The following is a 25,476-nucleotide window of genomic DNA, read 5'->3' as shown; positions in this document are numbered from 1 at the left end:
CATTGCTGCACCCGGGCTTTCTCTAGTTGCGGTGAGCAGGGGCTACTCTTCTTTGTGGTGCACAGGCTTCTCATTGCGGTGGCTTCTCTTGTTGTGGAGCACGGGCTCCAGGTGCAGAAGCTCCAGTAGTTGTGGCTCGCAGGGTCTAGAGCGCAGGCTCAGTAGTTGCGGCACACGGGCTTAGTTGCTCCGCGGCATGTGGGATCTTCCCGGATCAGGGCTCGAACCCGTGTCCCCTGCATTGGCAGGCGGATTCTTAACCACTGTGCCACCAGGGAAGTCCCAGTGTTATTTAAAATAGTGGGAAAAATCAGAAACAATCTAAACGTCCAGAAAGCAATCATAGTAAATCCATAAAATTAATACCTCACTGCCATTAGAAATCATGGCTTGAAACCTATTTAATGTAATGAGAAAAAGTATAGTAATAGTGAGAAACAGAACAGGGCTAGGATGGAGAAGGTAGGGTATCAAGTGTGTGTATACACAAACGCACAAGGAAAAAGAAGAAATAAAATACGCTGGACTATTAGCCCTGGTCATCTCTGGGCAGTAAGATCCTAACAGGTGATTTCTACTTCTTCTTTATGCTTTTGGGCATCGTTCTGTTTAGAAGCAGGGGACAAATGCCAGGGGCCTCTCCCTGTCTCACCCCTATTCCAGAAGCCCCTGCCAGGCAGCACGGTGACCCTGCCGACCCCCCACCGAAGGGGCTGCCTGCCCCCGACTCACCTCCCTCAGGGTGGTCAGCGTCCTCGTGTGCATGGTGACCTGCTTGGTGAGGTCCCTGTTGTCCTTCTCCAGCTCCTTCAGCTTGCCGGCCGCGTCCCGGCAGCGGGCCAGCTCCCTGTCCAGCGCGCGGCTCTCCCTCTCGGCGGCGGACAGCTTGGCGGAGCTGTCATCCAGGACGGCGTCCTTGAGCTCCACCTGCTGCCACAGACGCCGGGCCTCCTTCTCCAGCAGCTTCTTGTCTTTCTCCAGTTGGGCCACCTCCTGCTCCAGCGCCTGCCGGTCCTGGCCGGCCCGCTCGAGCTGCCGGTTGGCGAGCCGGAGGGCCTCCAGGTCACGCCGCAGGGCCTGGTTCTCGGCCTCCAGCTGCCCCAGCTCCCGCTCTAGGGCCTGCGCCTTCTGGCCGCCGCTGTCCAGGCTCTGCTGCAGCCGCAGGTTCTCAGCGCTCAGGCTCTGGTAGCCGAGCTCCAGGCGCTCTGACTTCTTGCCCAGCGCCTTGAGCAGCTCCACGCTCCTCCTGAGCTCCTGGTTCTCGCGCTCCAGCTGGGCCACCTTGGCGCCCGTGAAGCGCGTGGCCTCCGCCACCCTGCGCAGCTCCAGGTTCTCCTCGTCCAGCTGCCTGTTGTCCAGCTCCAGGCCGGCCAGCCGCACCTGCACGTTCTGCAGGGCGTCCAGGGACTTGCGCAGCCGCCGGTTCTCCAGCGCCAGCCCGCGGCTCTCGCGCTCCGCGGCGTCCGCCCGCTCGCCCGCCGCCTGCAGGGAGCTCACCCTCTGCGCCAGCCTCCCCTTCTCCTCCTCCAGCCGCCGCAGCTCCCGCTGCAGCTCCTCCGCCCGCCCCGCCTTCTCCTGCGCCTGCTCCAGCTCCGGCCTGCTCAGCCGGCCGCTGGCCTCTGCCACCGTCCCGTGCAGGGCTTTGCTCTCCTGCTCGGCGTCCTTCGCGCGGGCCTCGCTGCTGACCTGCGACCTCTCCCGCAGCGTCCACACCGTCTGGTTGAGATGGTCCTTTTCTTGTTCGAGGTCCCTGATCTGCGGGAAAACACGACGGGAGAGACGGCGGCTGTTGCACAAACGTATTTCGGTGAGTTGGGGCTAAAGTCTGATTTAATCTGGGGGACTAAAGCATAGGCCCTAAAAGACCATCCCATCATGTACCCAAAACACATCCTAACGGTCCTACTGTATAGCACAGGGAACTATATCCAATAACTTGTAATAACCTGTAATGGAAAAGAATCTGAAAAAAAGAGTATACACACACATACACAGACACAGACACACACACACACACACACACACACACACACACACACCTGAATCGCTTTGCTGTACACCAGAACTAAACTATACTTCAGTGAAAAAAAAAAGAAGTCCTAACGTTCCCAGGGGTTAATGTGGACACAAGGTGAAAAGCATGGAGACCCCTACGGAGACGGTTCAAATTAAAATGCCTTCACGGCGGCCAGGATGATTTGGAAACATAAACCCCATCTCTCTCCCTCTCACGTAAAACAATGATAGTGATTCCCTTGGTACGTTTATCCTGGCCGCCCATCTCTGTGGGCTCCCCTTACGCCACTCCCCTCCTGCAGCCCCTGCACAGGGTCTTCCCTCTGCCCTGGACTCCCGCCCCCCACCGGTCTTCAGCATCATCGGCTCCCCCTCCTTCTCCAGGGCACAGGGTGAGCAGTTCCTCGGGACAGCCCTGCACCATGACTCCTCAGCGCCTGCATCCAGCAGGATTCTCTGCGTTATTCCCTCAAGAGCACACGTCTGAAACTGCCTTGCTTGTTGCCTGTCCTTCTGCCCTCTATGTAAGCCACATCTGGGCAGAAGCCCTGCCTGTCTTTTCACCAAACGTGCCACCATCCCATTCCCCCCATTTTTGCTCTACATCAGAGGCTGAAAATCTCAAATACTGGATACTCCAGGATCCCTCGCAGGTAGCAGTGGTCATGTGTTGGGTGTGGCCAATAAGATGTGACAGAAGGTCCCGGGAGGGTTTCCCTCTGCCCCTTGCCCTCCACCTTCTTCTTCCCATTCCCTGAGGGTGTGTGGCAGCCACTGCTAAGACTGGCAGAGCAGGAGGAGAGGCCTGGCCCCTGCACGGCATCACAGAGCCTTTGCACCAGCACCGGACTGCCTCCTACCCGGGAATTCTTGTGGCGTGAGGCAAACAAACCTCAGGTGCTCAGCGTGACACTATGGACGTTTGGAGCTGGATCATTCTTTGCCATGCGGGGCTGGTCCTGTGTGTTGCAGGACGTTTAACCGCATCCCCGGCCCCCACCCACCGCATGCCAAGAGCATCTCCTCTCTCCTCCCCAAGTCATGACAATCAAAATCGTCTTCAGGCACTGACAATGTCCCCTGGGGGGCAAACGCGCCCCCCCCCCCCCACAGCTGATTGAGAGCTGCTGGTTTGAGCTGCAGCTAGGCTAGGTACCTGCTAATGCACGTTGCCCCGATGGATTCCCAGGAAATGGCTAAATCCTGGACTCTCCCTCCTGCAGGCAGGGGTTCCAGGAGAGGGATCTGCTCGGGAGGTGCCTACCTGCCGGGCTCTGTCAGCTTTCAAGGTCTCCATGTCGCTCTGCAGCTGCTCTTTCTCTTTGATCAGCTCCTCACTCAGGGTCTCCAAATCCTGGTTACTCTGCTTCTCCCTCTCCAGCTGGGTCTGTAGCTTCTCGATCTGCAGCCCCGAAAGACCCAGCCGGGCAACAGTTGGCTTCACGAAGTGAACTACGTCTTAAGACAAATCCAAAACCCACCAGCCCCACAGAACACTTTAACGGGCCTTTTCTCAAGGGAAAGTGTCCAGGCCTTGCTCTGAAGGGACCTCCCTGCGCCCTCTACCCTCAGCTCCTAACCCACGACTTGCATCTCCAGCTCACGGGCACCATCGGTCAGCCTCCTCCCAGCCCACCTCTCCTCACCCTCACTGCCATGTGCTCAAGTGCCTCCGGGCTCCTTGCTCCCATCTCAGGCCTTGTCCGCTTTCCCAAGGGTCAGACCACATGCCCGGGGCCACCACCACTGGCTGTCCCACGGACTTCACTTGGTGACACTCCTATTCGCCCAGCTGCTCAGAGTGGTCTTCTGCTATGTCCCTCCTTCCTCTTTCACCCTCCAGTAACTCTGTCCCCAAGTCCTGCCCTCTCTACCCAAGCTGCTCTACCGCCACTGCCTAGCTAGGGCCGGGCCACCTTCCCTCTGGCCTGGACAACCGTCCAATCACCTCCCTGACACTGAGCTCTTCCGCTGGGGTCACCCTGCCTGACCGTCCTAAAACATGAACTAGCTACTTCATCGCGTCTAACACCTGGATGAGGTGGTGAATCCTGATCCTCACTCAGTAGGTCCAGGGCAGGGCCTGAGACTGGACTCCTAGGCGATGCCCATGCTGGTGTCTGCACTGGGAGGGCTTCAAGGCTGCCGCTCCCCTTCCCGCCAACACCAAACCCCTCAGCGCGGGGGACTGGAGTTGGGAAAGAGGCATGACTCTGGTGTCACAGGGACAGAGTTCAGAGTCCAGTCCCTCCCTACTAATGACGTCACCACGAGCAAGTTTCTGCAACTGACGCAGGACCAGCAGCGAGCATCCTTGAGAGCTTCTGTCACTGTGTCGTGCTCGGCACATGCCTAGCAGGCGACGGGTGCAGCAATATTCGCTGCCCCTCCCCGTGAGAGCTCTGGGCCCGGCCACCTACAGAGCTCCTGACCAGCCGGTCTGCATTTTGACATGGTCCTAAAAGATCCTGATGTGCTGGTTTGGGATGGCTGTTCTGAAAAAGTAGATTGCAAAGACCAGATGGTTCTCGAAGCTTTGAAAGATCTTGGACCTCGGGGCACGACCCCGAGATGCCCAACGACCCCTGGGAGCAGCAGGTCTGAGCCTGCTGCAGCTCAGCCCATCTGGGCCGGGGCCTTGTGCGGAGAGGTTTCCAAAGCTCCCGGAAGGATCGCTGCTCTAAAGCAGACTCTGCGTACTTGTCCTTGGGTGAGGGGCACCCTGCCTTCCTGGCTCACAGATCTGGGAGCTCTCAAACCCTCACAGGAGGAAGCAGCAGGAAAGCTTCTTCCCCTACCAGCGGGGAGAGCTGGGCCGAGCTCATACTCCTACTGTCATATCATGTTGTCAGCACCTCAACCCCCTGCCCCAACCCGGGGACCCCAGGACTGGGGAGCCCCACCCAGCTGGGGTCGACAGGAAAACACGCAAACATCTGAGTGGTTCTCAAAAGCAAGAACGTATTTCTAATCCTTCCATATCTCTGCCCCCCTTCCCGGCACAAGGCCTGGGACTCGGCAGGGCACCAGGGATCACCTCCGATGGTAGAGCCTACACCTGAGACAACGGCCTTGAGGAATAAAGGCAACGAACAGTTGCTATTATTAACCAAGTACTCAGGAGGACACCGGGCCCAGAAGGGCTCAGCGACTTGCCCGAGGCCTTGCAATGAGGACGGGGCAGAGCTGGGACACACCCCCGTGGCCGACCCCCCAGTCCTCACTCACAGTCAGGGGGGGCCTGCTGGCTTACCCCCAACCTTACTGTTCATAGCCTATCCCTGCTGCCCTTTCTCTCCCAGAGAGAGGAACATTATTCCAACCTTTGCATTTCTTGTTGTTGTTGCTTCTGGTCTAAAGATGTGATCTCCCCAGGTCCCACACCCACGCCATCCCTCTCCTTTTCTGGTTCTTTTTGCCATGGAACTAGAGCCCATCCCTGAAGGACCTCGGTGCCTCTGGGGTGAACTCGCTGGGCTGAGATGTGGGCTGGCTGCAGGCCTTCCAGCCCTGAGAGGTTTCCTGTCCTTCCTTCCTGAAGCACCTGGCTTGGGCTGCAGGTGCCACTCCGGGTCCCAGAGCATGTGAGTGCCAGGGCGCCTGCCTCTCAGCCCCAGGCTGCTCTTTCCTTCTAGTAACAGGCCCCCAAAGGGCTGCCCCCTTCCCCTGAAAATAAGGGTTCTTTACTTCTTGGCTTAAGGAATAAACTCTTAGGACATCAATGCAGATTCACAGTGGCAGGAAGGAGGCAGCTTCTCTAAGGTCCATGGAAGTTTTGCGGGTTAGAGGGGAGGATATTAACGTCAGGGAACTAGGGTTTCCACAGACATTTCAGACCTAAGCAAGCTCGCAGCCTGGGCTATGCTTGGGGTGTGGAAGAGCCAGGCTGGCACCCGCGGGACCTGGGGGTTCACTGATTGACTGAGGAGTGTCAGCTGGGGCCCAGACAGGCCACGTGGGGAGGAGTCGAGGAGGGTGGGATGGCTGAGGCTGGAGAAAGGAAACTGGGGTGAGCTGAGCTGGATTAGGGTCCAGTGAGCCCTCCAGCTGGGGCTGAGGTGTCCACCCATCCAATGTTAGGGGGCACCGTCAGTGCTGGGCTCTGGGGGGAGAGAGCAAAACCATGCCTGCTGGGCCAGGACAGGTTTGGTCAGGCCGCAGGCAGGCTGAGCAGGATGGGGAGAGGCGCTCTGGCGGGCAGAGGGCCGCCTCCCAGGGATCCCAGCACCAGACACAGGACGGGCCTGGGAACTGTGGCACCTCCCTCCTGCCAGGGATTCTATGCCAAGACATGCCTCTTAAGGACCGTGGCAGGAGAGGGCTGGTGTCCCACGAGGGAACTGACCCCAAGAGGAAGCAGGAGGGTGGGGACCGAGAGACAGGGGGCTGAGGAGTAATGCCGGGCAGGCAGCACCCACTGCCGTCCTGTTTGTGCAGAGGAGGGGCCAGAGTGAACCACGAGGGCGGGGAAAAGCGTGAGCGGTCATCTCAGAGGGCTGCTGGGCGCTGGGCCAGCGCTATTACATTGCGGGCTTTCTGCAGCAGACCCGTGAGGACCCACGGAGTCAACGGTTCTCATCTTTCTAAAGGCTGATTCTTTTTTATCTTGGCCAAGGTCGAACTGCCACTTATAAAGACATTTCCTGTGCTAGGGCCACGTGAATCTAAAAAACCTAAACTGTCTAGCTGCCTCCTCCATGCTGTTCTACACTGAGAGACACAGCGTGAGATAGGGTGGGGTTTTCTATTGTCCTACGAAGACAGGACAAAATGCTTGTCGGCTGAAATGCTGCAAGGCACACAATGCTTCAAAGGGACAAGAAGAGCGAGTAATCAAGCCTGGGAGGTCCCAAGAGGGGGCTCCAGAGACCAGTTCACAGAAGGAGGGGCTGTCCCAAGCCTCACACAGAGATAAGGGACCGTCACAGCCAGGACCAGCGGAGCCCAGGTCTCTCCCTGCAGCCCGCGTCCCTCCCACTGCCTGTACAGCAGTAAATGACGCTGGCAGGACTCACGGGCAGGTGGGACACCCGAAAGCACCAGGCCTGCATGGCAGTCAGCAAGCAATGGGGCTTGTGTCCTCTTCCTCAGCTGGACCCTGGCAGCTGGTGTGCTCGGAGCCCACGATGCAACTGTGCCGTCGCAATGTGGCCTAGGTGTTCTGAGGCCCTCTGACCTGGAGTGACCAAGACTTGGAGGCGATCCCTAGCCTCTCAACGGCCCCTTCCTGCACCTGAGACTGAATCCCCAGTGCAAATGGGCGGGTCCTCCTAACTGTAGAAGGAAGACTGGTCTGTAAGCCTCTGCCTGTTCTCCCAGATGTCTGGGTTCTCCTGTGCTCCTGGGAAGACCCAGCAGCCGTCCTGAAAGGCAAATACAGTTCCGCCATCTCTTCTTCCCCATCTCATAAACTGAGAGGAAGGAGGTGAGCACTGATCCTGTTTTACCACCAGCAGTGCCCTAAAATGCCCATCAATGGTCCCTACTCCCCACACACGTAGGTACGTCTTACATCATTGCCTCCTCTCCCCTATGACCCATCCTATGCTTCTTCACAGTCCACTGGTTTCTTTTCACTGAGCCCTTACCGCGTGCCAGACTCCTTACACACACTACTAGCTCACAGAGTCCACGCAACACGTATGGGGTGGGAAGCCCACTAACCCCATTTCACAGATGAAGACAAGGAGGCACACAGAGGTCAAGTACTGTCCAAGACATACCCTCAAGGCAGTGCAGGCACAAGCCACGCTGCCTCTTGACTCCTCTCACAATTGCTCTTGTTCTTCTATTATTGTATAATTAACTGCGGCTGCGCTGGCTTCTGCTTTTCTCCCAGCGGTGCATCCTCACCGACACCTGACTGCCCTGCCTGGCCACCGACTAGTCTCTATAGTGCAGACCGGGCTGGGGGAGGGGTGTCCACCCCCACCGGGCCGGGTTACCTTCTTGTTGAGCTGGTGATTCTCCTTCTCCAGCTCCCCGCACTTGAGGCTGCTCTCCTCCAGCGCCAGGGACACATCCCGCAGCCCCTGGATGGTGCTCTGGAGGCTCTGGTTCTCCTTCTCCAGCTTCAGGATGCGGCTAGAGGCGCACTCGTTCAGCTCAAACACAAACGACTTCCTGGAGGCTGAAGCACAAAGTCGAGTCAGGCCTGGGATCCAGGAGCCTCTGCTTCCGGCCATGAGCTGGGGCCATCGGGCCCCCATGCCCTAGGTTTGAGGGGCCTGGGAAGCACTCCCGTAGGTTGGTTGGGTGCCCCCCATTTCACAGGCTGCCGTCGCTGTTAGTGCCTGAAAGTCCCTCAGGCAGTTTTGGTCCCTCTGCTGGCTCAGCTGGGCCCAGAGCTTAAGAGGAAAGCAGATTACAGTGAAGAAGCCAATGCAAAAGTTAAAGACCGTGTTAACTGCTGGGAACTGTTTTTTACCAAGCTGCTAACCAAGTTGACTGACCGTACAACTCAAGGGTCTTAGAGCCTAATAGAGATGGCAAATAGGCGACATTTTCTGTGCCAGCTCTGAGAGTAGTGGGAGTCTGGGTGGCTCAGCAGGAGGGGCACAATAATCGACTAGTTATGTCTGCCACTGGTGGCAGAAGGCTCTGTGGACACGTATGCCCAGTACTTGCCATCCCTGGCTAAGGTCCTTTGGACAGAGATTTCATTTTGTAATTTCACAATTACATTGACAAAAAATGAGACAGCATATGTAAATTGCTTTAAAAATTCTAAGTGTGATGAAAATATAAGCTAAAGATAGAAAAAGGGAGATTATCTACTCTGCTTTCTTTCAAAGAGCTTGAATACAAATGGAGAAGGGGGCATACACCTGCGAGTCAGGAATGGGAGTTCTTAGCTCCTTCCTGCCACCAGCAGGTGCATGACTTTAGGTAAGTCATGGGGCTTTTTCAGGAGGAGAAAGGAACGTGTATGAAAGTCCTTGAAAGAAGGGGTTGGTGTTGTTCTGTCCCCACCTGTCCCATCAGTGCCAAGGACTCAGCTCTGGGAGCCTTATGACACTGCTAAGAGGGCTGCGCCCCGACCTGCTTCCTACTCATCACCCCAGGGGCAGGGGTACATACAGGACAATGGCTTCCATAGTGAGCACATCAAGCTAGAAACAAGTGTGTGTGTTCAGATCCTCTGGGTGCTCGTAAGGACTAAAAGGCATGTGCCACCCTCTTTGAGTTCTCATCTTGCACCGAGGACAGCAGTTCAGACCCAACAAGCCTGAACGTCCTCAAGACCCCAAGCAACAACAGGCAGTGAAGCAGTGGAGGTGGACGGAGTGTCCGCGGCTCTGACCCAGGCCCAGCGCTGATGCACAAAATCACACATGCTTGCAACATATGAAACTACGCTACAAATGAAACAAACCTCAGCTAAAACTCAGCTAATTCTCAGCCTGGGATCACCGGGACAGTACCTTGGCAGCATTCATGAAAAAAGAACTTCTAGTTAGGGTGAAATATATTTAACATAAAATTTACCATTTTAAAGTGTACAGTTCTGTGGCATTAGCTATATTCCCATTGTTGTGCAACCGTCACCACTATCCACCTCCAGACTTTTTCATCATCCCAAACTGAAACCCTGTACTCATGGCGACTAATTCCTAAGGTCCTACAAATTAAACAACAGCATTGACCACAAGCCTCCTTTCTTCTCCCATAAAAGCCAGTGCTTCAAAGACTATTACTATGACACAACAGTTTACTACTGAGTGCTATGCTCATTAGCACCCCAAGCAACCAGAGTGATGGGATGTATTTCAATAAGACCGTGGCAATAAGAACAGCTGTCCCTTATTGTTGGCCATGGGCCAGGCATAGCATCATGTTTCACTGTCTCCTCCTATGAGGCAGCTTCATTACCCCCATTTTGCAGATAAGGAAACTGAGGTCTAAAAGAGGTCACCCAGCTAACCTCCAGTAGAGGAGCCAAGACTTTAAGCCAGGTCTTTCTGAATCAAGAAGGCAGCACACCACACACGCAAAAGTATATTCAGGCTCTGCCTGCATCATGCCTTCATTCAAGTCAACGTTCATTAGCTCCCAGCTAAGCACCAGGAGTTGGGAACACCAAGAATAAATCATGCTCACTGACCTGAAAGGGCCCACAAACTATACTGAGTAGTCATCTAAAGGGGTGAGGCTTTCTGACCCCACAGGTCACCCTGGTTTCTAACAGAAAGACTCTCATTTGGTCTGGGACTGTCCCAGGAGGCCTGCACCACTTCTCTGCTCCACCAGGGGGCAGTGGTCCTCCCCGATGGACCTGTACTCCTCCCAGAGCCGGGAATCAGGGTGATCCCACCCTCAGCCCCCAGCACAGTGTGCGGGCACCGAAGCACAGATACAACTAACTTCCCTCACAGATGAGCAGTTTAATAAGCTGATTTTTTGTTTGGAACTGATGGGACCCCTCGAAGAGAAGACGTTTCCAGCTACATTCAACGACCTTGCCATTATTTGAGGGGGTTTTTATCAGAACTGAAGAAGCAGCCCCCAAGCCAGCCAAAAGCCCTACCTCGGTCTGTCCAGCTCTAAGTAAACAATAACTCGCACTATCAGGGGCACGTGTGCTATTTCTGAACACAGGAACTGGCTCATTGTTTGCTGGGCGCCGAAGCTTCCTGCTGCGGTGCTGACTGCTTCCCCACCCACTTTCCCCTGGCCGACACCCCATCTGTCTGCGCAGGGGCAGCGGTGCAAGCACAGGAGGGAAAAGAAGAGGCCTGGGTCCTGTGAGAAGCAGCCTCTTAGCAGCTCCCACCCAGAGAGACAGAGAACAGACTGCACCCGTCTTGCCCAATTATGCAAATGAATGGAGGAAATAATGCCCAAGGTACATTTCTAGTGGGGATCAGTGACCACTGGGGATGTCTCCTGCCATCCAGAGCTTTCAACCATCCACAGACAGGCCTATGATGTCCTCCGGTGTCAGCGTGCTGTAATCTGGAAGCTCCTGGGACCGTCCATATGGGAAATGGGAAACCTGGCAACACTTGATTTGTGTTTCATGTCCTGACATCAAGGCTGCCAGACCCCTCATGTTCTCCCTGGGGAGAAGGGTAATGAAACAGTTCCAAATGGCACTTGAAGGAAATCCTGCTTACTTGGGGTGAATGGATGGCCTGACATGGAAGATTCAGAGCTGAGGGCTCCGCTCCTTGGATGAGGAAGCGGCCTCAGCCAGGCTGGCTTCCCAGGCACCGGGCGCTACCTACCGTCGGACAGGTCTGCATTCTTGGACAGCTGCTCCAGCTCCCAGCCGAGGTGGGCGGATTCATTCATGCTCTGCTTCTGGGCAATCTCGAGGACCATGTTTTCTTCCAGCAGCTCCTCTATTCGCTTCTTATCCGTGTCCCGGTCCTAGTGTAGGAAGAAGGACGGAGTGAGATCGTGGCCGGGGGGCCCCTCTGGACAGGCCCCGGCCCCCGTGCATCCACCCTCATTCCCCGAGGATGAATGGACCCCAGGCACCTGCTCACTTCCCTGCACAGAAATGAGTCCAACACAGGGCGCAGCTCTGAGAGTTACAGCCACTAAAACATACCCTGACTGGCAACGGAGGTGATAAGAGAGCCGAGGTCTCTAACTGAATGCTGTCTGAACAGTGACTTAACGGCCCAGGGCTTTAGAGCAAGTACCATGGTGACAGGTGGCTTCGAGGCTCTAGGGCACCTAACATGCCTTGAGAAGCCTGTAAAGAAACTCACAAATCACAGCTCAGCCCACACCATAAAAGCCCAGCAGAGACCCTTCTTGCAGAAGACACACACGTTAGCTCATCTGTACAGAAAAGCAACCCAGAGGTACCGTCCTATCCGTCTGTAGGCGTTCAGTGGTGCCCACCCCAGCCCGCTGAGCTGAGCGAGCTACTCTCTGCAGTCAGCGAGTTACTGTGTCGGCAGTGGCACCAAACCCAGTGACGGAAAAGCCAGAGAGGGGCGCAGCACAAACCCGAAACCTCCCCAATCTGTTTAGACAGATCTGAGCGACAACAGCCTGCAATACCAATTCCAGGTCGTGAAGCTTTGATTTCAGCTGCAGGTTCTCTTTCTCCAGCTCGTGCACTTTATCGCCCCGGGCTCGAGCGGCAGTCAGCTGTTCCTCCAGCATGGCCTTGGTTTCAATTAAAATGATATTATCTTCTCTCAGCTCCTGGGCAGCAAAAACAGACATGAGCACCATCAGATAAAGGCACCTGGTTCAGGACGACAGGGCTCTGAGACCAGAGCTCCTCCAGGCCTCTGGACCAAAACAAACAATCCAGGGATAAGATTGCTGCTGCGAGAGTTTCGTCTCCACTTTTGAGCACCTCCACCTTTTCCACTGGGTCAGGCCAAATGGACTTTCTCGACTGAAAGAAAATATTTAAATCCGGGAAGGTAACTTTTCCTATGCCGGCCACAGTGCAAAGGCATGTGACATCTATAACCTGGTCTGGTAGGACAAGTGGACTCCACTGACAGATCCGGGACCTCGCTGAGCCTCCACTTCCTTAACAAGGAAGGGGTGGGGCTAAGAGCCTGTCCCAGGTTCAAGGACTGAGTCTAGTCTTCTCAATTCAACATTCATTCCACTGATCAGGGTCTTGGGGAAAAACAGCTATTCAGACAAGCTTTTGTTCAATGCACAGCTCGTATTTGAACATTTTACACACATACTCTTGGAAAAACAACAGTTCTCAGCAATGTCCTGGAAACAGGGAGTCTTTAAGACTGTGAACCCCATAAATAAGTCCCTAGGCCTCCTGTGTGCCAGGCACGTGCTGGGTGTAGAATATGATGGCTGTTCCCTTGCAGGGTCCCTCACAGGCAAGGGGTCCGAGGAACTCTTGGTCCCGTGCATGCAGCCCAGCACACACAAGTGATTCAGAGCTTTCACCTCATCTCTGTTCCCCTCCCCCATCGGTTAAGGGGCTTCTCGGTTTCTCCTCTCCCCAGAGTCCTTCCAGCACCACTCAGCACCTCCGGGGGACTGAGATTCCCCTGAATGCCTTCAGCTGGTGAACGTGCACACAGGGGAACGTGTCCGTTTCTCCCGGTGGGCAGTATTCTAAGGCTTGCCCCGCTTTTGGGTTCAAACAGCTGGGAGCTGGGCTGGGAGCTCTGCTTATCCACCACCCGTTCATTCGCCCTGCAAAGGCCAGAATCCAAGATACTTGGTAGAGGGAAAACTGCAAGCCTTCCGGTCAGCGGACATAGTTCTGATCAAAGCCCAGCAGCCATAAAAGGTATAATCATTGAAATTCTAAATTCCCTGGCGCCCTCTCTCTGCTGGAGATGACGTCCACTATGTGGCTGGCCCTGCACTAGGCACTCCCTGTCCCTGCCCCACTCACTCTTCACAATAGCCCTTGGGGGAGGTAGGCACAGTGCCTTCCTACGGAGGAAGAGGCTGATTTGGGTAAATTAAGGAATAAGCCCAAAGTCACAAAGCCAGCAAGGGGTGAAGCCGGGACTCGAACCTGGGCTACAGAGTTCCAGACCTGTGTTCTCTCCACCGCCCTCAAGCTGCCTGCAACCCATCCTCAGTGGCTCGCGTGGATAAGAGCCCCAGACTATCGATAACAGTGTGAGCCACAGCAAACAGAGGGGTTTCAAGCAGGAAGAAGACCTGGTCCCCCCCTCTCTGGCCACCGTCCCGTCCCCACTGTTCTCACCTGGCATTCCAACAAGTCTACACACCAGCACTCCCAGCCCTGAGCTCCCACAGCACAGGCCACCCCTTCATCCTCACGACCAACTCCTATTCAACCTCCAAAGCCCAGCCTGAGTTGGCCCCTCTGAGAAGTGGTGGCAGATTCTCTCTGTCCCACCTGCTGAGTCAGGTACTTGGGCTCCCAGAGCACCCTGGGTATGCTGTGAGGCAACGGTGAACTAGCCTGTCCTTCTCCCCCAGACTGTAAACTCCTGGGGGCAGGACTATTCCACTTCTCTTGTGGGCTTCAGGGAAGTGTTCAGTGAACACCTGTCAGCTGAATCATGCCATGAGGGGGAAGTACAGGTAGCATGCGAGGTGGGCCTTGAAGGCCTCAGAGATTTCCAACAGGCAGGGACAGACAAAGGTGACCAGGAGCAGAATATAGCACTGGGTAGGATGACTTCTATCAATACTATTCAAAAACATCTCAATTTTCTGGTGGTATCAACTTCCACCATATATTAGGCAACAGAAATAACCAGCCTTGCACACCTCACTGCCTCAGAAGTGAGAAGCCAGATCTGCAAGAAAGTGAGCCCAAGTTCCCTCAGGAAGCCCAGGGCTCGGCCCCCAGGGAGACGCCCACCTCCTTGCCTGTGGGCAGCTGCCCGAGGCCAGCCCGCCCCGAGGACCTGACCCCAACTGAATCAGGTGGCTATTTAAAGGCCTGACCCAGCCCGGCAATCAGCTGAGGGGCCACGTTTAGGAAATCACAGGCCAGGCCTGACGGCTGGTCCCCAAATGGCTCGAGAGCTGCCCCTGCTCGTCTACGTGATGACCAGGAGCAGTGACTGGGAAAGTGGGCCGATGGCTCCAGTCCCCCGCCCGCCACGTGCGCTACCAGCCGTGGGGCCTGAAGCAAACGCATGTCTCTCAACCACCGATCCCTCGTCCTCCGCTGGGCACGAAAACAGGGCTGAGGTGGGGATCAGAGGAGATAGCACATGTGAAGTAGTCCGTGCACGGGGCCCGAGGCCCAGTAAGCAGGTCGGCTGCCGTTACCACCACCTTGTCACGCCCCCGTGAGACACTGTTCAGGGCAGTACTCACTGAGCATCACCAAGCGACAGGCTAACAAAAGCACCGAACTCCAGGAGGTGGGACAGAACCAAAGAAACAACGGGCTCCTGCCCCCTGCACTTGGGACCACAGCACCCAAGCCCCTCGCTAACCTCCGTCTGGTTCCGCTGCAGCCCCTTAAGCTTCATAGAGGACCAGCCTGCTTTTAAATTTCTGATTCGAGGAGCGTGGTGGACTGAACCATAAACCAAGCATCAGGTCTGTCCTGCTCTAACTTCTTCTTCTACCGAATTTTATCAAAACTCCTTAAAAGTCATTAGGAAACACAAGAGTCCCAAGTGGGAACAGAGTCTCCCTGCTCAAGGTGATCTTAGTTCCCTGCATTTCAACATTCTCGGCTTACAATGTGATGTCCAGGTGCTGACATGAACCGCCAGAGGCCGGGCGTCCCTCTACCCCCCATGGCGTCTGAGGCAGTGGCCGCCATCACCCTCTCCCCCGGCTCCCCTCCCCTGCACCCCTTTGTCTGCGTGACCCCACCCCTTTTATTTCCTCCTTCCTCGGCAAGGCTGGGGTCCCAGAGGTGGAGAGAGGCATTTCAACGCCACCTTGGTCCACCTCTTCACCGACTGCGATGCTGGGCAAGTTATTAATTTATTCTCAGTTTCGTTACCTGAAAAAATGAGAGGACCTAACACTGGCTGCTCAACCTCACCAGGCCATCAGGAGGCTTAAATGTGGTGATACGGTTTGAGCTTAACACAGTTAGTTCCTGGTGTGTGGAAAAAGCTGCATAAACACACAGTTATTGCTGCTCATTTAAAACCTCACTGCACCTACTGTGGGCCAGATCATGGGTCTGTAAAGGGCCAGAGAGTAAATATTTCTGGCTTCTCGGGTCCTAAGTCTGTCACGACTACTCAGCTCTGCAGGCACAGTTCAAAGGCAGCCACGGGCCATGTGAATGAGCAGGCGTGGCTGTGTTCCAATAACACTTTACTTGTAAGAGCTGATGGTGGGTCGGACACCGCCCCGGGACTGATGGAAGTTTGGCCATCTCTGAGCTGGACAATGTGGGCACCAAGGACCCAGACTCAAGGTCAGGAAGGCACAGATCCCGTCTTCAAGGAGCTCCCGATGTGGGTGGGATACAGGGGATGCATCATTACGACACCACGCGATGAGTCTGCCTGGGGGTAAGAAGGGGCCTAAAGGAATGGGGGGGCGGGGCTGGGGATGCAGCCCGCAGAGCTTGGCCTGCCCACCCCTCACCGGCCCTCCCTGTGCCTGGGAGATGTGCTGGGCCGAGGGGCCTCAGGGGGCACCAGCAGACCTGAAGGGGACTCGGTTTGGCCGGAGCAGAGAGTTCCACGGGGACCAGAGTGGGTGTCAGAAGAAGGGGTGGAGTGTGGACTTTATCCCAAGAGCAACGGGGAGGTGCCTGAGGAGCTCGTAGAAAGGTCACTCTGGCAGCAGCCCAGGTGGATGTGAATGAGAAGAGGTGGGGGCAGAACGGCCAACTCAGATGCTTGTGGAGGGCATTCTGGAATAAAGATAATGTTATTCCTGCGCAGGCACTGGAATAATGTGAACAAGCAACAATGCAGAAGGCCGGCCGGGCACTGGGACTCACTCTCCAAACATCCGCCTCGGCCAGGGACAGGCTGGGAGGTGGGGAAATGGGCTCTGGAGGATGGAGAGCACCTGGGGCTGCAGGAGGAGGTGGAGGAGAAAGAAGAATCAAGGCCGAGCCGGCTCTGGCTTGAGTACCTGCCTTGGTGGATGGTGAGTCCAGTCTAGAGACAGTATGGGCGGGTTGGAAGGAGGGAGAAACACTGGATTTAGACACGCTGACCTTAAGACAGACTGAGGTCCGGAGTGCGGGAGAAGCCCAGCCCAGGGATGAAGATTTGGGACCTGGTATGAGTGTGAAAAAAAAAAAAAAAAAGATTTGGGACCTGTTAGTCTGTACGTGCCAGCTAAAGAAGAGGCAGAAGGCAGAGAAGACATAATGGAGAAAGGCCAGATGGTAGAAGCAGAGCAAGGTGACCACCACCCGCATGGGCCCAAGAAGATGAAGTTCGGGACTCAGGAAAGCCAGGTGAGTGAGGGGTGAGGGGTGGAGGGTGGTGGTGTCCGAGCTCACAGAGAGGGTGGGCGAGGGAGGCTGGGAAGTGCCCACCAGACTGGCACAGGAGTCGTGGACCCTGATTCTCAAGCATGGTTTCAGGCGACCAGAGGTAGAGGCAGACCTGGAGGAGTGGGTTAGAAGGTGAGGCAATGAAGGGCACAGCTGGTGTTCTCTCCTTTCAAACAGGCTCGGAGAGGGACCAGGGTAGCTCGAGAGGGTCAGGGGAGAGTGGGAAGGGTTTGATTTTCTTTTTAATTAAAGGTGAAAAATAAAAACTAAAGGTGAGAGCATCTTGAGGATCCTAAGGATGGGACTTAAATCAACAAATGTATCTTGAGCACCTCCCCCTGCGGAAGATGACAGAGATGTAGTTTTTGACTTCATGAACTGCACTCTGTGGGGAGAGCTGTTGGAACCCCAGAGCGCAGGTGAGCGACCCTGCCTGGGGTCAGAGAGGCTTGGCCAGGGCGGAAGTCGAGCTGGGGCCCCATTCCCCAGGCCCAGCCGGATGGGCAGGGCAGACCAAACCATAGCCCATCTCCCCTCCTGAACCTGGGCACTGCGGGGGGATGTCATAAGAATGTGATGTGTGTGTGCACCACACCCCAGGACTGACCATTAACCCAGCTCCTGACTGCCTTGCCAACAACCCAGCAATCACTGCATGGATTGGCTCCAGGGGCCCCCATCTCTGTGGAGAGGGGCTTGCTAGTGTAAGCTCATTGGAAACGTGCTCCTGTGTCACGAGACGCCAGGGCACAAGGGTCTCAGAGACGCCCAGGCCACTCCTCCTTTCACAGATGGGGACAAGACTTGCCCAACACCCACCAAGTTGGCGTGGCAGCTAGGACCGTGCCCTGCTATGTCTCTGCCTCTCAGACTACTGTTTCTTTCAAAGCCAGCACAGACCAGGAAGCTATAAATCCCAGAGAGGAGCGGAGACAGGCCCACCTTATCTTTACCCAGGACGCACACGGCACCAATGCACCTGTCCTCAGTGTTGGGAATTTCAGATCATAACAAACCATGGGACAACAAGAATCTCCCAGGCAATCTTTCTGCCTTTGTCCTCCTCCCACGCGGCCCTCTGGACAGCAACCCCCATGCCCTGAGAGCAGTGAGGTGAGACCATGCTTTGCAAAAGCAAGTCAAGGACCACCCCGTGCATCCACCCCACACAGTCCCACTGTACCTAGGGGTGCCCACGCCGCTTTCCTCTCCTTGCTGTTTTAATCCTTATGTAAACTAGACTAGGACCCACATGAAAGCCACCAGAAGTTTAAAAACAAAACATGGAAATTTGTGTTCCATATTATTCTAACCAAAATTAACCTCGCCCTCTCCCTGAATCCCCGTCCTTTAACTTTCCTCCCACGTGGCACCAATGCATTCTTCCTTCTGTGACATGCAGCTGTTTCTCAGCGGTGAGACTGGACAGGCTCCGGGGGAGGGCACCTGCGCTGCCTGTCAGCCCCCCCGTACGCAGAGGAGCGCCCCTGCATGATGGCTGTCCACAGCCGTGAGCCAGCTCGAGAGCACGACCGTGCTCCTCTCTCTGCCCTACTGCCTGTCACACCTAACGCTGTCTTGTTCCAGAAGAGACAAAAACTCATGCTTCTTCCCCGCGTAGTCAGGTAGGACCCAGGCCCTGCCCTCAGGGCTCTAGGTCCACACGAAGCCTCTGGCAAAGCAGGGCGGATGGCATGTCTGCAGGTGGTTTGCAAGGACAATGCACTCCAACGTGCCACTAACATTCCTCAGGGAACAAGCGCTCCTTAAGGAGGTCTGAGGAACTAACGGGCCCTGGAGCACAGCCTGCCCCATCCCACCTCCGCCCAGCCCGGGAGCATGTCAGGGCCAAATGGCCGTCCCCAAGCACGCCTGCCAGCAGCTTGGCAGGAGGCCTTGAGCAGGGAGAGGGCAACACAGGGTCCGCGCGACCTGCGTTCAACCCCTTCAAAAGCCACCTAAGTGGCGAGAAGAGACTTGGGGATTATTTCTTACCGTCAAACAGGCTACTCGGTACGTCCTGACATCCTGATCTCACCCCGCTAGTTAGAACCATCTCCAAACCCCAAGATTGGCAACGGGGACAAAATACTTCATTTCTCAGAAAAGAGAGTCCAGGAACCTGCAGCTGATGCGAGGCAGTCAGGATTGGTGGGTAAAGCATCAGTGCCCCCACCTGGATCCTGGTCTCTGGGCCCCCTTCAGCCCCGACACCCTCCCCTGCATCTACCCGGAGGCTGGGCGCGTACCTCCATGCGGGCCTTGTAGAAGTCCACGTCGTGCAGCTTCTCCCGGCAGCGCACCAGCTCCATCTCCAGCCTCTCCACACGGTTCGCCTTCTCCCTCAGGGAATCGAGCTCATCACGATAGGCACGGGCAGACCGGGCGTCAGCCGCCAGCTGGATATTCTGGGAGACAGGCAAAGACAGGGGAGCCTAGCTTAGGGCACCCCTCTGGGGAGGGAAGAGAGGGCCAAGTCTCTGAAGCGCAGCGTTTCCAGGACATCTCGGTGGCCGAGGGGCTCCACGTGCAGGCCACCGCGTGGGGTCCCCGCTCGCTGTCACTAAGAAACAGTCACCCTCTCAGCCGTTCTCAGGACAACCGGCTCTCGGGCAGTGTTACTCTGAGCGGGAAGGAAACAGAAGCCTTTGCTGGAAGCTCCCACCGTTGCATTCCTGAACCCCTGGGCCACAGTTGCCGGGGAGTCCCAGCCACCCCGTCCCCTCGACACACGCAGACACACAGACAGGCCTTCCTGCTCACCTCCTGCTTGACTTTCTGCAGCTCCACCACCAGCTGATCTACCTCATGCCTGGTGTCCACAAGCTGCTCTGTCTTCTCCTCCCTGGGGGCGATTCGGAGCGAGTGTGGTGAAAAGGCTTACTTGGCAAGCAGCGGAGCGGCCCGCCACCCTGCAAGCCCCCAGCAGGAAAAGGAAGGGGAACTGCGTTTCTGGGGATGAGGAGGGGAACTGGCATGTGGGGCTTGCGGAAATGTTCCTGACTCCAAGTCTTTTCCATTTTTAACTTTTCAATGCCCACCCTCAAACTGCATCCATTGGGCAGTGGGTTTCCCTCTGGGGGTACAGAGAGGTAAGGAGACCCCGGCTGCAGCTTCTGAGGCGATGGGCAAAGTGGCATATTCACCAGCTGCAGGCAACGAGGCCGGCTCACCAGATGGGGGCGAGCCACATCCTCCCTCCAGCCCAAAACCATACCAGTGGGTGGTCATCTAAGCCCAGACGGCCTGAGCACGGACTGGCAGCAGCCCTAGAGACCTGGTAGGACAGGCCCGGGGAGGGTCGCGCAGGCCCGGGGAGGTTCCTTGCGCAGCCCCGGGGAGGGTCGCTGCTGGCACTCAGAGCGGAGCCCAGCTGACGCTATAGGGCCCGAGTCAGAGCTCTCCTGTTCGCTGCACCACACGTGCTAGAAATGGGTGTCTGTGACACGCAGCGCAAGAGCAGAACAAACAGCCCAGCCAACCGGAGGACTCACAGCTCCTGCCTGACGCGGCGCAGCCTGGCCTTGGTGTCCGCCAGCTCCACGGCCAGGTGCTGCTTGTCCTCGCTGGAGAGGCTGCTGGTGGGGCTCGGCGTGGACTCGGCGCTGGAGGACTTGAGGGGGCTGGGCGGGTGCTGGGCCTGGAGGTAGTCCCGCTCCTGGGTGAGGTCCACGATCAGCTGCAGCGGGGCGGGCGGGGGAAGGGAAGGAGCGCTTGCACCCGAACTTGGGGCACAGTGGTCAGTGGACAGGAAGAAAGTGAGGGGCGTCGGCCGAGACTGAGAAACCAGGAGGAAGCAGGAGTAACAGGATGTAAAAAGGAGCATGTGAACGAGGAGGGTCTCTGAGCTCCACATTCGATGAACAACTACCTTCCCATGGGGCTCTCGGAGGTGACCATGGGCTGCAGGGAAAGTGCCCGGCTCCCTCCCCCGCCAGAAACCAGAGAGACAGGACCAGGGGGCAGCAGGCTTGAGACGAAGAGTCAGGACGAGGAGGGTGGCCGCGAGGCCAGGGCCCAGGCGTCCCTCCCGGACCTGCCAGCCCACCACCCACCCGCAGACGCACCTCCGTGCACTCGTCCCTCTCGTCGATGAGCCGCCTGAGGTGAAAGACCATGTTCCTCGACAGGGCCTCCAGCTCCTCCGGGGCCACGTCCGGGAGCTCCAACCACTGCAGGTCGAACACATTCTCCTGGTTGTGGGTCACCTGTGGGCACAGGTCAGGCGCTGCAGAGGTGGGCAGGGCACGGCTGGGGGTTCCGGGAGCTCCCCGACCCCGCAGCCAGGGGGTGGGGTCACAGCTGACTCGGTCCCCTGACATCACTGACAGATTTTCCGTGGAGAGCAGGGGGCTCCTCAAGCAAGTGCAGACGCCCCTCAGCCAAGTTCCACTAGCACAAGTCAGGCAGGGTGTTAAGTCAGTCTCAACACCGGCTCCAAGAGGACACAGATTGTTTTTAATACCAGAGAGCTCTCCTTATAATATAGTATTTCCCTAAGAATATACTGTCCTCAGATATTCTTACTGAAGCATCAATTTACAACACAAAGAAGGTAAGTCCTAGGGATGCCAGGACTTACAAAGAGGGACTGTATGTTAAAAAAAAGATAGAATCTAATGCGAATATGGCAAATGTTAAAAATCTTATGTTGGAATGTTGGGTACATAACAATCTTACATTACTTTTTGGGAAATATTTCATCGTCTAACAATTTTCAGGTAAGCCTGTATCTCATCCCCACAGGCCACAGAAGAACTCCTGGATCTTCCCTTTCCATCAGATGTGAGCGGAGGCCCGTAGCTATGTCTACACTGGGGAGCCTCTTCAACGACTCTGCCGACCTGACCTTCTCAACCCGACACCCCCAGACCAGCCAGAGGAGGCAGAAGATCAATTTCGAGTCCCCATACTTCCAGTTTGGGAAGGTGAGTATTAGCACACTCGAGCCTCAACAGGGGAAAACGAAAAGAAACCAGAGAGGCACACCAACAAAAGTTCTTAAGTTTTTCAGAGCAGTAAATGGAGAGACAGAATAGTTTAAAAACAAAGAAACAAAGACAGGGCCCTTCAGTTTCTCAAAAAACACCTGCTTTCTTACCTCTCCTCCCTTACGAAGGAAAGCTGGGATTCAGTAAATCTCCGAGAATTAGGAGAAATCTCACCCCATTGTACAGGGCACCCTAAAGGCCCAGAACTGGGATTGAGAGGCCGGGTTCCAGGCCTGCTCCACACCAGTGTTCGGGAAAGGCCTCTGGAAAGGAGGTTCAGGGGTGCAACCACAGCTGCACACCAGTAACTCAAGGAGCTTGTAATGAAAGGCTTATGCTCCTCCTCCCAGTTCTGACTCAATGGGTCTCCCGTGGGGCCCGGGCACCTGAATGATTAAGAAGCACCCAACTAATTCTGAAGTCCTGTTTCCACAGCCAGTCACCAAACTTGATAATCTCGCAGGGCTTCTTTTTTGGGTGCATGCTTTTTAAAAAAAAATATCCTGCTGGCAGAACAGGGGAGGGGAGACAGTGAGTAGCAAAGACCTAGCTAGTCTCGAGGACCTAGTCCCCAGATACATTTTCAAAACACACAGACACACGAGGAAAGTTAAAAGGCAGAATGGTTCTTAGGCTAACAGGTCACTGACACGAATGGTTGAGAATATTTCCTACGATACTGATGGGCTTTGCTGGACCCTCTACCTGCCATAAGCTGCCTCCGTCTCCTGCTTCAAATCCTGACTGCAACCCACAGTGCCCTAGGCGGCTGTGGAAGCCCAGCAGCCTGTCCCCAGAGCCGGCGTGGGGAGCTCTGTGTTCAGCTGCCTCTGCCAGTTACACACCTGCTCCTACGTGCTCCTGCTCATGTCTTTTTCATGCATTTATCTCATCTGTCCAATTAGATGGAAGGCTGAACCATACCTCCTAAGATAATTAAAACGTACAAGGCTTCTTTTGGAGGAGGGTGGGGTGGAGGTCTGGGGACTAACTCTCAGGTGGGTGCTTGGTTTCCAGGGAAACTACCCCTTCAGTTGATACCACCTCTGCCAAAGTCAACGGCAGAGGGAGGGGCTGCCCTTAGTGCAGAGCCCTCCTGACCCCACCCAGGGGGCCGAGTCTCCGGATACAGCCCTTCTGGGACTCGCTGGGTTTTAACTTCCCAAGGGGTGGCAGTGGTTTCTCTGCCATGTCACTGACAGAAGCAGTGACTCTCTCTCTATAAGGATCAACCATTTGAAGCAGGGTGACATTTGCCAGAATACATTTTCAGGGACTGTAAATCAAATTCTGAGCCTAAACCACTTGACAGCTCTTAAAAATAGTCTGAATCCATATTAGGCAAGAAGAAGAGGCAAAAGAAGACTTGACTGAGGTTTTTAAAAAAAAATTTTTTTTCATTTTAGCCGCCACTTTATTTTAGCTTGCTGACAGCTACCTTTCCAAATCGGATCAATTGGTCTGTAGTGTCTGAAACCTAAAATTAGCAAAATCATTAATGGGTGACGTGCTCTTTAGAATTGTCACTGGTGGAGAGGGCCTGCCTGCTGGGTACCATGGGAGCAATGGTCCACGGCTAAGCCCCACAAAGCTCCCCACCTACCTCCTGTATATGGGCCACGATCCCGGCCTGTGTCTCAATGTCCAGCTGTTTGATTCTTTCGATAAATTCCTCTTTCCTCTCACACTGTGGAGGGTTACAAGTGTTAATGAAACTGTTTTACAAGGGCAACCTAGGGCCGCCAGAGCCACAGAAATAGTTTCAAAAGGAGACACCTACCCCATCCCTGGCTTTTTCTTCTATAATCAAGAGTGCTCTGCCCTCCTACCAGCCAGCCCCCTCACACTGAGGTTTCTCTAGAAGCGGCTCAGACTACGTATAGCACAGTCACCTGGGGGGGGGGTTGTCTTTAAAAACACCGGGGGGTGGGACACAGACAAGCTCTCCAGGGGATTCTTAAACAAGTAAAGATCAAGAACAACTGGTTTAGGGCAGCAGTTGGTAAACTTCATCTGTAAAGGGCCAAATGGTAAAAAAAAAAAAAAATCTTAGACTGGACAGGCCATGGGTCTCAGCTCTGCTGGTGTAGTGTGAAAGCAGCCACAGGTAATCTGTAAAGGAATCAGCATGGCTGTGTCCCCCTAAAACTTTGTTTACAGAAATAGGTGACAGGTCAAATTTGGCCCACAGGTTGTGTGCTGATCCTTGCTCTAGATGTTTCTACACTGGGGACAATTTGCTAATGGCACCCGGCCCCAGGGATCCCCACCTGGCCTCTTGCCCAAGGTGCCCTGGTGCTAGAAATGGTTGCCACCTAAGACGGTGTCACGTCTCTCGCAGGAACCCTGCGACCTTCCATCCTATTGGGCTGAAAGCAGCTTCACTCCTACCTCACCAAAGGGGGTGTTTTATCCCCACAAACCCAAACCTAAGAGCCCTCCTCTCTGCCCCCTGCCCAGTCCCTACCTGGACAGCACAGCCCAGCACCAACAGCAGCACCTTCTTAATCTCCTCCATACTCTTCCCTAAATCAAAAGAGCAACACAGTTAATTAAGCTCAACTGTTTGTAAAATTTCACCAGTGATATATACATATCTGCTGCAGGGGGAAAAAAAAAATCAAATAAGCTAAAAAAAAACCCTCTCTACCCAGTGATATGCACTTAAGGTGTACACACTCCATCTGTTTTCTCCATATGGGTTTGTTTTTTTCTTAAACCAAATGAGAATGCCGTCCATAACTATTTGTGGCCCTTTTCCGTTCACATATATCATAAAATCTTTCCATGATAATTAATGAATATGAGCATCGCTTTTTAGTGTGTGTGGCAAGCAAAGTACAATGGATGAGAACAGTCCCCACAGGAAAATACTCAATCGACTCTGAAATAAGAATGGACACAAACTTGCCTTTCCATCCTGCAAAATCTCATACAGACGAAGGAGAAGAGTAAAGTGAACCCCCATGCTCATCACCCGCTTCACGTTACCAGCATTTTGCACGTTTATTCCATCTCCTCCCCACCGCCGCCGCCTTTGTTTCTCAATGTCTGGCTGGAGCATCCCCCGAAGCAAGTCCCAGACACCACACACACATCATCTTTGATGGTCTCATACTTACTTTGTACAAAGGCCACAAACGAATTCAACCACTCCCTTTCCAGAGATCTGATTTTTCAATATTTTAATCTAAACGATGCTACAAAGAACATCTTACAGCTAATTCTTTATGGACATCCTGACTCCCTCCTTCAGGATAAACTCATCTTTCAAGCTTTTCCTACTTCCAAACTGCCCTGCAGAAAGGCTCTGCCATTCTTCTCTCTCACAACCAGTATACCATAAATCCCACTTCCCCACGCCCAGACCAACACTGTTTTACTACTCCTTCTCAGCTTTGCCAATCAGGCCAAAAAATCCTATTTCATCATTTTACACTGTGTCTTTTCCATTATGCTTGAGGCCAAATGCATCTTCATCTGTTTATCAGTTTCAGTTACTTAAATAAACAGAGTCAGGATACAGGAGCTCCAGACCTGAGTTGGTCACCAGGAGGCCTGTGACGGGAACAAGCCGTACTCTGTTTCCCAGTCTCTGTT

At 54.9% G+C, this 25,476-nt stretch overlaps 1 protein-coding gene across 6 annotated transcripts in view; it reads right to left on the bottom strand.

The window, feature by feature from the left end:
- The window catches only part of CCDC88C (coiled-coil domain containing 88C), a 125,332-nt gene that overhangs the window by 36,488 nt on the left and 63,368 nt on the right, over positions 1-25,476 (bottom strand). For all 6 annotated transcript variants that reach the window (XR_009007584.1, XR_009007585.1, XM_057543448.1 and 3 more), the window contains exons 5-15: positions 24,344-24,402; positions 23,480-23,563; positions 20,953-21,093; positions 20,380-20,564; positions 19,649-19,730; positions 19,135-19,293; positions 12,034-12,180; positions 11,244-11,388; positions 7,962-8,146; positions 3,281-3,418; positions 733-1,755 (exon numbers count right to left, since the gene is read on the bottom strand). Coding sequence is in view for 4 of the 6 variants with exons in the window: in XM_057543448.1 (XP_057399431.1) it covers positions 733-1,755; positions 3,281-3,418; positions 7,962-8,146; positions 11,244-11,388; positions 12,034-12,180; positions 19,135-19,293; positions 19,649-19,730; positions 20,380-20,564; positions 20,953-21,093; positions 23,480-23,563; positions 24,344-24,402 (2,348 nt within the window). In the remaining 2 variants the exon portion in view is untranslated. The remainder of the gene's footprint in view (positions 1-732; positions 1,756-3,280; positions 3,419-7,961; positions 8,147-11,243; positions 11,389-12,033; positions 12,181-19,134; positions 19,294-19,648; positions 19,731-20,379; positions 20,565-20,952; positions 21,094-23,479; positions 23,564-24,343; positions 24,403-25,476) is intronic.

Source organism: Balaenoptera acutorostrata, chromosome 3 (assembly GCF_949987535.1).
Source record: "Balaenoptera acutorostrata chromosome 3, mBalAcu1.1, whole genome shotgun sequence".
Lineage (NCBI taxonomy): Eukaryota > Metazoa > Chordata > Mammalia > Artiodactyla > Balaenopteridae > Balaenoptera > Balaenoptera acutorostrata.
Note: the sequence above shows the minus strand (reverse complement) of the source record. Positions and strands in the feature narration are given on the sequence as shown.